Genomic DNA, 12,500 nt, shown 5'->3' with positions numbered 1-12,500 from the left:
CTCTGGTCAGCTCTGGAACACTAGTCAGCTCAGGAACACTAGTCAGCTCAGGCTGTGGTCCGCTGGGCAGCTCAGGCTCTGGTCCGAAGAGAGTTTGATGCAGGGCATGGCGCACGGAGCCATGTTGTCCCTTCTACTGTCTTCGGCCTCCACGAGTCCCAGGAAATATAGCCAGACGGGTCCCTTCAAAGGTTGTTGATGGCGGTATGCCCGCAGAACCGATTGCCATAGTGCTGATAGACAGGTGTTCATGGGAGCTGCAGGAAGGCGAACTGGACCGTTGATTTCCAGCTTGAAAGCTGGTGGCTTTGGCCTCCTCAGTTCGTCTAGCACACTTAGCTAAATACCGGAAAACAGTAAAAAAAAATCTCTGGCTCTCCTCCAGGTGGAGAAACAACATGACTAGGCATAGTAGGCAAAGGAGCAGGCTGGGTGACTGACAAAAATCCAGTAGTCAAAATCCTAGTAGGCTGAGCAAAAGGCAGGCTGGTGGGTGCTTGCTGGCACTAAGGTAGGCCGGGAGTTAGAAGGCAAGGCAAGGCAGCTTTATTTGTAGAGCACATTTCAGCAACAGGGCAATTCAAAGTGCTTTACATGAAAACAGATTAAAAAAATTTAAAACAGATAAAATACGAGAATAAAAGTTACAGTGCAGTATAAGAAATGAAACATTGAAGAGCAATTAAAACAGTTAAATATATAAAAGCAGATAAAATAGGAATTTCTCTTTAGATTGTCATACAGTGTCAACAATGCAATATTCAGTACTATTAATGACTGCAGTTTTCAGGGCCTGTGGGAAGATACCTGAGAGAAGAGACGTGTTTACAATCTGTAGAAGATCTGGAGCCAAACAATTTGCAACATTTTTGAAAAGGCCCGTTGGTAGAATATCAAGGCAGCAGGAGGAGGTTTTCAGATGTTGTATAATGTCCTCCAGGTTTTTACGGTTAATCATTGAAATTGGGTCATATTGGAACTTGTTTTGCGTGAACACTGTGACAACACATACCCTGTACTCGATATGGAAGCACTGACAATTTTCTGAATTTTGTCATTGAAGAAGGTGGCAAAATCATTGCAGGCCTTAGAAGAGGAGCGTTGGTGGATTTAGCAGGCTTGGAAGAACACCACCCCTTAGCAGATTGATGAGCTGTAGTGGAAAAGAAACGTGTAACCCAGTTTGGAATAGAGCCCTCTAACCAGAACTTTTCTGACACCTTAACACGAGCAAACAAACAGAATTGCCTCCTTCTGGCTATCACTGTCAGTCTCCTTCCACATCGTTTTAAGCTCCATAAGGTAACAAATTAAGTCACAAAGTCCATCTGACATAGACTGTGCAGGTTCCATATTTCCAGGTCCGTAAGGAAGCAGCAAACAGTAGATATGGGAAAAAAGCAAAAAACTGGGCACCCACCGAAGAAAGAAGCCACTCTGCTGGATCCAATGGTCAGATCATTCTGTCATGGAAGACTGGAGAAATGTGGACCCAAAATGCAGAGGCAGAAACTGTCCTGGAAACAAGCAGGCAAAACAGGAAACCAAAAATAAAGTCCAAGTAAAACAGAAAGCACAGGAACTCTAACACGAACCGAGAAGACAAACAAACTGAAATACAAACTGGAGACAAAACACAATGATCTGACACAAGACAAGGGGAAACACAAAGACTAAATAAAGAGGATAACGAGGTAACAAGAGGCAGGTGACACAAGCGATGGGTAACAGGTGAAAAACATCAGGCAATCACAAGAGCGGGAAAACCAAAAGACACGACAAGACAGAGAACCAGACTGTCAAAATAAAACAGGAAACAGAGCAAAATACAAAACCGAAAAACAGACCACCACAAATGGACAGCACAAAATACCAAAACCATAACACATACACACACACACACACACACACACACACAAACACACACACAGACATCTTTTTCCTGTGCTCCTCTGCTCTGTTTTGCATCTATGATCTGCTCTGTGTGTTACTAGCTGTGCATGTAGCAGAGCTCATTCTTTATTAAATCCAGCTTAACGTCAGGTGATTATCACAGACCCTGGTTGTGTGTCAGTAAGGAAGATGGGCTATCATCTCTTGTGTTTGTTTTACTGATTTTTTTTTTTTTTTTTTTTTTTTTTTAATTCACACCTAAACTTCCCTTTTCTAACAAACAGAACAAAACAACTGTGGTCACATCACAGTTCAGAGGATGGCATGTGTGAACACAGCTATGCACAGATACTGTGTGGGTATTTCCTAATTTTTACAATCAGGAAGAAACATCTTTATTTCATTAGCTTTACTTAACTTTAATATAGTTTTGAAAAGTAATGAATGAAGGGTTTCATTATACTGATTGCAATGATACAAACAACTGAATGCCTAAATCTGAGTCAACTTTTTAAGTAAAGTAGGACTTTTCGTCTAACAATAACAAATGTATTAGTGTGTGCATTTGTCTTAGTGGTTTGTGCTGCGGCCACTTCCTGTGTTAAACGAGTGCTCAACACAAAGACAGTGTCCCTAACCATAGGTTCAGTTCAGTTTGTCAAGATGGCTGCACATGCTCTCGCTGCACCACGTTTGAGCTTGAATGTGAAATATAACAGAAACGTTGAAGAGAACAGCGGAGAGGAAGAGGAGAATCAGGTGGAGATCTTGGAGGAGGAAGAGCATTATGCTGAACTCGGGCCACAAAGAGCCAGTAAGTCTGAAATGATGATTGTTGTAAAGGGGAAGTTCATCTCAGTTTCTGTGAGGCTTTATTTAAACTAGATATTAAGTGTTAATTCACAATTAATCAATCCACCATTAGTTACCATTCATTGTGAGTGTTTATCAGGTGTCTTGGTGATGTAATCTGGTGCCTCGTGAGTCATTATTCTTATCGCTCAAACTTCAAACGAACAGTAAAACATGTTCTGGATGTATTTTGTCTCTGTAGGACCACGCAATCCTGCAGCCGGCAACAGAAGGTGCTTCAGAGCTACTGCAGTGACTCTGGGAGGGTTTTATCTTCTGGTATTGGCTGGACTCTTCGTTCGCTGTGAGTAATTATGTTTTTAATACAAACTGTCATATCTTAAAGTTTTTCATGATATTTCTCCTTTTTCAGTGCTTGTGCAAATACGTTTGGGTATTTAGAGTGCCTACCAATCAGAACTGTGAAATAAGACCCTGTCAGGTTTTTGTAGGCTGCCTAGATCATAAAACATGCGATTCAACAACATATTCACATTTGATTCCCCTTCCTCTTTCTCATGCAGGCTCATTAGAAAATACCACCTCCATCTAAGTATCTCCACCCACGGCTTAACCACTAGCTATTCGTTTTCATAAGCCAATCACAGCAGACTGTTCTTTTTTTTGGGGGGAGGGGTGTTAAAGTGACAGGCGCTAAAACTGAGCTTTTTTTGGTTATTTTTCACACTTGATACTGTCATGGTTGTGGTTTTCAGTTGTAGTTTTTCCTGTTTTATTTTTTCAATTCATTCCCTGTGTGTAGTGAGTTATCGGCCAAAACACAAACGTTGATTATAGCACCATCTAATGGCCGATTTTCTGCAAATTTGGTACAGAGCATCGTACTGCAATGTTAAACAATAATCTCAAGTTTTTCGATGATAACATTTCATTTTGATGAGATATGATGAAGTTTGTGTTTGGTAGCTAGCTAGGAAAAGTAGTTGGTAGTAAAATGTGCATACTTTAACGTAGCAAAATACTTTTGATAACTTTTGGTTAGGTCCATCTGGAGATGCTACGTACTAGGTTTCGTGCCTAGGAGGAGTTTGAAAAATTGGTTTTGCACATTGCGCGATATTGCAAAATAACTTCTTAGGGACTGTTCGTTATTTAATTAAGGGGCCACCGGAGGAGTTTTGTGGCCTCTAACCTAAAAAGACGTGACCCTCCCCTCGTCAGTAATAATTTTCCTATGACCCTCCAAAACGATTAGAAAAAAAGGAATGACCCTCTCCTCGCGTGCAAGTTTGCACTTAGAAAAGAAGCACAGATAACATTTGATTTTTACAGCCACGATATACAGGAGTTAACCTCTACATTCTCATCTTACACATCACACTCCTCTGTTATGGTGTGGGGGCCATTTCTGTAGATTTACTCACTAACATTGTTGTGGAAACTCAATAAGCATGGAAACTAAATGCACACTTCATGCATTACTAAGTTACTTCAGATACTAAGTTACTCCTCTAGTAAACTAGTATTCATATGAAATAAAACAATAAAACATTGAGACCATTCAGCAAAGGACGCTGGGATATAACCAATTCAACACTGGTTGCTATGGACTTGTCACTAGGCTTCGTCATTGTATATTTTAGCACATAGGTAAAGCTGCCGAAGCTGAACATTATATTCCAAAACACATATGTTTATTTTTAAAGTTTTTAAGTTACATTGTAACAATTTAACAATTCGCCCTTATGAAATCCAATCGCGGCACGGCTGTTTTGGAACGCAATAGACAGACGCTTAAATTCAACTAAAATGTAACAGTGAACAATCAGTGTTGGACCTACAGTCTGTTGAGATGCCTCTCCAAATGCAGAAACCAAGCGCAGTCACACCATAAAACGTTAAGACACGTTGAGAAAACAGAGCCGCATTTTGCCGTAATCCAATCACACGAAAAAAAGTAATCCACAGCGATTAGTAGATCCACAAAAAGGTAAATGACACGGTGTATCCAGCAAGGCCGATACGAGCGTCACATACGAGGCCTCTCCACTTCGCCGTTTAAACAAAGTGGAATAAACGTATAAAAGTCCAAATTTACACAAAACCCGCAATCAATTAGTAAGCTGACATCACATTTATATACATGGCATTTAGGAAACCTTTATTGGAAGGTTGGCACGGCAAGATGTCCAGATTAGTGCAACAGTAACTTTCGTTTTTTGCGTCCTGCTGCTCCCATCGTCAGCCAGGTAATATTTTTTTACTAAAGCAGTATATGAAATCAGATGTATTACCTACCACCATTTAGTTGTTTTGTGTTATTTACGATATTTATTTAATATCTGGTCATGCCAGATGTAATTATTCCACTATTTTTTTTAAACAATGCAATTACCCGTTTGAGCCACCAGGGGGCAGTGCTCCTCCTGCCCCCCCCCCAGCAAACTCCACGTATGCGGTCAGACCATCTGCTAGGGGGCCGAGACTGAGAGCTACATGGATAAATATGCACCAAACAAGCCACTTTGAAATTTTGCTCTTTTCATGAATAAAAAAGTTGGGTGACCCCCCCACCCAGACTAAAAAATGTTGGATGACCCTCCCCTTAGCAAAATATAAAAAGACCTGACCCTCCCCTATTTTCCTCCGGTGGTCCATTCCATAAATACCGAACGGTCCCTTAGCGGAAATGGCCGTGGTCTTTATCATCAGATTCAAGGAACACATGGATGTAAGGGTTTCTAAGGTGCTGTGTAATGTGGGAGATACAGGCAAAAACACGTTTGACGTCATTATAGTGCCACCTAAAATCGGATGAGCCGTTCATGAGATATTATCTTTTTGTACTTGTGCCACCTTTTGTAATTCTCGTAAAATGCGTTGGGGAGCCAAAGTTTCACATTGATAGCTTTTATTTTGGCCGAGATATGGCAAAGTTCGAGTTTTCGTAGCTAGCTACACAATTTGTTCATGCGTAATTTGTGCAATTTTTGTCTGAAAAAAAATCTTTTGATAACTTTTTTGTCTAGGAGTTCGAAAAAAAAAGGTTTACGATAAATCACGATTTTTCGCGCATAAAGGTATACGCGGAAATGGGCGTGGCCTATATCAGGAGATTCAGCTGAATTCAGGGAACGCGTGGATACGTGTATTTTTAATGTGCGATGTACGGTTTGGGAGTTTAGAAGACCGTGTGCGAGCCTTTTTCTCAACGTGTTGTTGAACTTGCGAGGAATCCATAGTTGCGCTGTTGCTGGAGGCCGCCTTGTTGTTTTTAAGATTTCTACGCGTGACGCGTCAATGCAAATTATTTGTGTCGACGCATTAATGTAATCGATTACGTCAACTATGTCGACGATTCGTCCCAGCCCTACCTGTGTGTTACTATTTCCCTGTTTGTTCTGTTGTTATGTTTTACCCGTGTTCTTTCTGTGTTCTTTGTTTTGTTTTCCTAGTTTCATCCTTGTGTATGTTTTGATGCTTCAGTTTCTTGTTTTACTTTGTAGTCTCTGTTTCTCCTGTGTCAAGTCTTGTTTTACTTCCTTCCTTCCTTCCTGTTTGTCCATTAGCTCTCTCGTCACCTGTCCCTCATTTCTACCCTCATTACCTTGTGTATTTAGTCTCTGTGCTTTCTTTGTCTGTTGTCTGATCGTTGTCGTTACGTGTCATTCCCTGCATTTCTTGCATCACACTGCACACCCATCACCTTCTTGTCGAGTCTAAGCAGCTCCCTGATTTTGCTGCTGAACCTGGACTTTAGCCATCCCCAGTCTCAACTGAACTTTTACAGTCTTCTGGTATCCCAAGCTTCTGAGCCTCAGTGGTCCTCTGTTCCTGAGCCCTACCAGTCCCAAGTTCCTGTGCCCCTGTTTCCTCCGGGAACAGCCATTTCTGACTCCACTCAGCTGCTGTGTTCCCCAGATTCAGTTTTACAACTGCCTGCCCCTGATAAGCCACAGCATCAACAGGAATTAGCTTTGCCTCAGCAGTCCCTGGAGTCCCCAGCTGCTCTGTTGCCGGCTTCCAGCCCTGCTTTGTCACCGCTCGCCTGCTCAGCTGTCAGATGTCTTCACCTTTGACATTTGCATCCTGCTGGCCCTCCAGAGGTTCTTCGTATTTGCCATCCTTCCTCAGCCTCCAGGGGGTCATCACTGTCCTGCTCGACCTCCACAGGTCTCTACCTCCGCCACATGTTTCAGCCTCCAGAGGGGTCCTTCCTTCACCACCGGTCTCCAGAGGGGTTCGGCCTTGGCTGCCGGCCTCTCATTTCTGATTCCCCTCAGCTGCTGTGTTCCCCAGATTCAGTTTTACAACTGCCTGCCCCTGATAAGCCACAGCATCAACAGGAATTAGCTTTGCCTCAGTAGTCCCTGGAGTCCCCAACTGCCCTGTTGCCGGCTTCCAGCCCTGCTGACCTGTCACCTTTCTCAGGTCTCAGGCCTTTATTTTGAGGGACTTTGTCACCGGTCGCCTGCTTAGCTTTCAGAGGTCTTCACCTTCGAAGTCTGCATCCTGCTCGCCCTCCAGAGGTTCTTCGACATCGGCGTCCTGCTTGCCCTTCAGAGTTTCTTCAAATTTGCCATCCTTCCTCGGCGTCCAGGGGGTCGTGACTGTCCTCCTTGACCTCCACAGGGTCTCTGCCTTTGCCGCAGGCCTCCAGAGGGGTCCTTTAGTTTAAAGCAGAATGATTCAGTGTTGTTTGTCTGTTTCTTATGTTGTTGTGGTTTTCACCAGATATATTTAAGTCGTTTTGCTCTTTTATAGTATAAAATGTTATCCAATTCTTATTTTTTATTTTATTATTACCTTTCTCTATGTAACCGTACTTATTTCTGGCATGTGCTGCCAGAGAGTGAATCAATCAATAAAGCCTTAAACCTTATTTTATATTTCAGTCACTTTGCTGCAGACCAGATACGACCAACTGAGCAGCAACTACAACCAGATCCAGAGGAAAGTTTCTGGTAAGAAAGGTTTCAAATCACCATAACACACAGGATCAAACTTCACACTGTCTATTAAGCATAAATAATCTCAAACTGTCTTACTTTCATCTATTGCTGTTTATCTCAAGACATATCCGTCGAAAACAGTCAGTTACAGGATGAAGTAAAGCAGCTGAAGTGCAGAATTAAAGGTGAGAAAGTTTAAAATCAGTAAACAACTGTATTAGACATATTTACATCATAGAACTTGATTGTGTATTTACCGTTGATTAAACAGTTCCATGCTGTTAAACTGTTTTGCTGATGATGTGAATATTTCTGTTAGAGACAGTCACTTACTAATGAGATATAAAACCTAAAGTATTTACAGAGTCAACATCCTGACAGGGAAACATGACCTAGGCAAGAAAGATCTTTAAATAGTGAAACTACATTTGTTTGACTTTAAGAGAAGCAGTGTCCTGACGGATGGAAGAGTTTTGGATGCAGTTGTTACTTTAAATCTGATGAGAAGGACTACTGGTTTGGAAACAGAGATTACTGTCAGCAGAGAGGAGCACATCTGGTCGTCATAAACAACAAAGAGGAACAGGTTAGTGTGTTTGGTTCTGAGTGATCTTAGAGAAAAAGAAATTCAATGGAAATATTGGAATATAAAATATAATATTATCTTTCTTCACTTTCCTCCGTTACTAATGTGTGTTTACTGTCATGCTGTTGAGTCCAGTCCTCAGTGTGTGGTGGACCGAGGGATCCCTCTTGTGTTTGTTGAGGCTGATTGTCAAAGTGACAAAAACTAAAACTACGGTCTGTTTGTCAAGATGTTCCATGTTGTTTATTTGGTTCTATTGAAACTATGGTTGGTTATTGGTGTATGATTAGTGTTTCTGATTCATGTATCATGGGGGAATATTTTTCTTGCAATGCATTTTCTCTTTCCTTCAGATGTAGTCACAAGATGACCTTACTACAACAGAAATGCTGAACTGTGAACAGAGAAATGATTGTTGTCTCTTGTCAACGTCTAGAAGTTTGTCACTGAGCTGAGTAAGGATGGAGAGTACTGGATTGGTCTACGGGGACAAGGAGAATGGGAATGGGTTGACGGATCACCGCTGACAGAAACGTGAGACATTTCAAAGGTTTTTGTTTTCATCACAATTCCATCAAAGTCACTGTTTGTCACTAAAATAAGTGCTTTAAATGAGAGAGAGAGAGAGAGAGAGAGAGAGAGAGAGAGAGAGAGAGAGAGAGAGAGAGCTTTGAAACCGCCAACAGAGGAGCTCCCTGTAAGCATTAAAACTGTATAGTGAAGTCTTAAACCACAAAGATTTAATATGTGTTAAACTTTCACAGACCTGAATAGCTACTGTAATTTAATGTGTGTGACTGAATCAAAATGTAAAGTCTATAGGACCGGCTGCTGGGCTTTTAAAAACACACTAGCTGCAGAAAACAAAGAAAGGGCGCCATCTTGGTTAAATATCAGCAAACCTGTGATAGCTTGTTTTTTGGGGATGATTCCTGTCAGTAAAATCTTCAATGACTGAAAACAGAGATGTGGGAGTAAAGGACAAGGGTTCATTCTGTCACTGGCAGCCGTTACAGATTACATCGATCTACAAAGCTCAATCTTACATAAGTTATTGAAATAATTGTATTAATAACAGATAATATAAATGTTATGTGAAATTCAACAGTTTAAATGAATACCAATCAGGAGTATCAGCCCTGTTTAATAAAAGGACGTTTTATTTCTTTGACAGGTTCTGGGCATCAGGACTGCCTCGCGAAGACGGTAACTTTACCGCTGCAACATGCTGCGATCAACAAGGAAAATGGACACAAAGAAGAAATGATTACCCTAAGAAGTGGATCTGTGAGAAATAGATTATCTGAACTCTGTGATGACAGAGGGGTTTGTAGTGTTGTGATCAGCTTTGTCAAATCAGACTAATTAACATTTTGCTCAGTAGTTTATTCTGTGTTGCTAAATAACCTGGATTACATAGATATCGTCCCTCTGCCCTTCCTAGTGCACAATCTGGTTAGAAGTCCTGAGCACTTAAGGCCTCTTTACAGCTGCCGTTCCCAACCTGTTGTGCGACAATATGACGTCAAAATGACGTAGATCTCGCTGGAGCGGCAGAATTTTTAGTTTTTTTACACTAAGCGAAAAGCGAAAAACACGAAGCATAGACGAGTTCGAGGGTAACCGGATGCCAGGACTCTCAGAGGGACTGCAAGTCTCTCTTGTAAACTTACTGGGTTAAGATGAGTTCTTTTATGGTGAATGAAAGGCTTGATCCGATGAAGTAGGTCATCGAATCAAATGGAAGCATTGACGTCAATGCTGCTGCCAGTTCTGCCGTTGTTTATATTTTTCTTGTTCTTCTAGTCCGTAGAAATAGCAAAGTCGGTAGCCTTTCCTCATTAGCGCCACCTCTGTTCAGGAGAAGACTGCAACTAGTGTCGTGACCACCAGCGCGAGTATAAATAGTTGCGATTCCATGACGTCACATTTGCGCGCGCCAGCTGGGCTGCGGCTACTGTATAACACCCTTAATTCCCTATCAACCTATCAAATCAAATCATTATTCATGTCTTATGCTGTAGCTGGTATTCTTGTATTGTATCTTATTCCATTGTAGCCTGTTCTTATTTTTTTATTTCTTTCATGAAGTTTTTTAACTGCTCTTTAATGTTTTATGTAAAGCGTTTTGAATTGCCTTGTTGCTGAAATATGCTATAGAAATAAAGTTGCTTTGCCCTACGACCTGCAGCCTGTCAGTCAGTCACCAGGGCATAGAGAGACTTTTAGCGTCTATAACAAACACCAAAGACACCTGACCAAGCGTCTGTATTTGACGCGATGGGAGTGAGAATGTTGTTATATTATATTGCAGCAGACGCTGTCTGCGTTGCGTTTTGAAAAGTGTAACCACACTTGGGACGGCTTTATTGGCATTAACGTGACTCGCTGTGACTTGAACAAGCTGCAGAGGCGACGTAGTTTGCTCCATCTGCTCCACAGGTGTGTGTGTGTGTGTGTGTGTGTGTGTGTGTGTGTGTGTGTGTGTGTGTGTGTGAGAGCTGAGCCTGGCTATCTGTGAAATATGCAGAGAGGAATAAGGACATCGCGCTTACGTATGAGCTCTCAGGTACCGAGATTTGGCACGATTGATATGTGAATTTATCCTCGTTAGTACCGGCCTAATCCAGTTGGTACCCTAAAAAGTACAACATTTTCGGTACCCAACCCCACCCTAAACCCAACAAGGGTTGAAGGTGTTTCAGAGGTACTGCAGTGACTCTGGGAGGGTTTCATCTCTAGAAGGTAACGGACATCCGGCCGAAAAGAGTGAAATCTGGCGGATTTTCCGTCGGCCACGGAGCAATCCTGGAAATGGATATAGACTAGTTTAACAACAACTTTTTATTTAATAATCTCAAACGTATTTATAACATCTGGATATTTCAGATCCAAACCAGTGAAGGCAGATGTCAGAAAACGTCCAGGTTCAGTTTGAGTTTTCCCAGTTTTCCCAGTTTTCCCAGTAAGTCCAGTCCGGTCCGAGCAGCCAGCAGAGACACCATGTTGTTGCAGCCGGAGTTCACCGCCGCGTCGTACGCCGTCTGCCCGCTGGCGTTCCTCCGCCGCACACCGGCCTGACAGCTGGAACCCACACCAGACACATCTCTTCTTTAGCTACATTCATTCATGATTTATTCAATTCATGTATTAGGGCTGTCCTGTTGTGTTCTTTAACCCCCAAATGTAGACTTTATATTTCACAGTTCCTGTCTTCTATCAGATCGTTTATAGATCTCAACAAAAAGCCGCAAAAATGTATGAACTATAAATTAAACGTCAAAACACTTAAGCACAAAAAATCGACAAAATGTGAGAAAAGTTGCAAAATCCAGAAGAAACTTGACCCTTTTCAACAGCTCTAAACACGACGACCTGAGATCTTTTACCATCAGAACTGCAACTCTGAGTCATTTAGTGTCTTTTGACTTATTGTGTGTTTATGTTTATTGGCCGTTTGTGTCTCTTCGTGTGCGTTATGCGTCTGTAGTCATGTGACTGGTTAACGGAGGCGTGGCCTGGTTTCAGCAGAGGTTTACAACATCTGGAGGATTCTGCTGATGGCGCTCAATCAGTTTCTCTGAGTCTTAAAGCGTAGAAACGTAGAAAAAGCGACAAAAACCTTGAACAACAAACAAAAAAGACAAAAACTTCAAAATTAGCGGGAAAAAAGTCAAGAGAATAGTCAAAATGTCGCCAAAAACGTTGAAAAAAGCAGCAGAAACTTCCAAAAGCAGTGAGTGTGTGTTGCTACCTGAGCAGGACCCGAGCACACTGCAGACCTTCAGATCCCAGAGCTGCAGCGTCATGCAGAGCTGTGTTCTTCATCCTGAGGAAGAGGAAGAGGAGATTTTAACATGTAATGTTCCTGAAGCTGTGACTGCATTCTCTCAGCCAGGTAAACTCTGGCATTACTCCATGTGTTGCTGTGAAAATGTAAAACAATCTGAGGACGTTTGGCCACCAGACTCCATGTAAATAATCAGCTCTTTTAGCGTATATAGAGCCAGCATATTTCCACCAGACTCCATGTAAATAAATAGTACTTTTAGGGTGTATAGAGCCAGCATATTTCCACCAGACTCCATGTAAATAATCTGTACTTTTAGCGCGTATAGAGCCAGCATATTTCCACCAGACTCCATGTAAATAATCTGTACTTTTAGCGTGTATAGAGCCAGCATATTTCCACCAGACTCCATGTAAATAATCTGTAATTTTAGCGCGTATAGAGCCAGCATATTTCCACCAGACTC

At 41.9% G+C, this 12,500-nt stretch overlaps 1 protein-coding gene, 1 long non-coding RNA gene and 1 pseudogene across 2 annotated transcripts in view; 2 read left to right on the top strand and 1 right to left on the bottom strand.

Moving 5' to 3' along the window:
• LOC116048142 overlaps nucleotides 1-12,500 on the top strand; it is a 568,688-nt pseudogene that overhangs the window by 492,190 nt on the left and 63,998 nt on the right.
• The window catches only part of LOC118494906, a 22,353-nt gene that overhangs the window by 6,718 nt on the left and 3,135 nt on the right, over nucleotides 1-12,500 (top strand). The window contains exon 2 of the long non-coding RNA XR_004897114.1: nucleotides 5,838-5,844. This is a non-coding gene — a long non-coding RNA (uncharacterized LOC118494906). The remainder of the gene's footprint in view (nucleotides 1-5,837; nucleotides 5,845-12,500) is intronic.
• Nucleotides 11,154-12,500, bottom strand: part of dzank1 (double zinc ribbon and ankyrin repeat domains 1) — a 23,278-nt gene continuing 21,931 nt past the window's right edge. Inside the window, exon 16 of the mRNA XM_031298561.2 lies at nucleotides 11,154-11,328. Within this exon, the coding sequence (XP_031154421.1) occupies nucleotides 11,267-11,328 (62 nt within the window). The 3' untranslated portion in view covers nucleotides 11,154-11,266. The remainder of the gene's footprint in view (nucleotides 11,329-12,500) is intronic.

The sequence above is a fragment of the Sander lucioperca genome, chromosome 4 (assembly GCF_008315115.2).
Source record: "Sander lucioperca isolate FBNREF2018 chromosome 4, SLUC_FBN_1.2, whole genome shotgun sequence".
Lineage (NCBI taxonomy): Eukaryota > Metazoa > Chordata > Actinopteri > Perciformes > Percidae > Sander > Sander lucioperca.
Note: the sequence above shows the minus strand (reverse complement) of the source record. Positions and strands in the feature narration are given on the sequence as shown.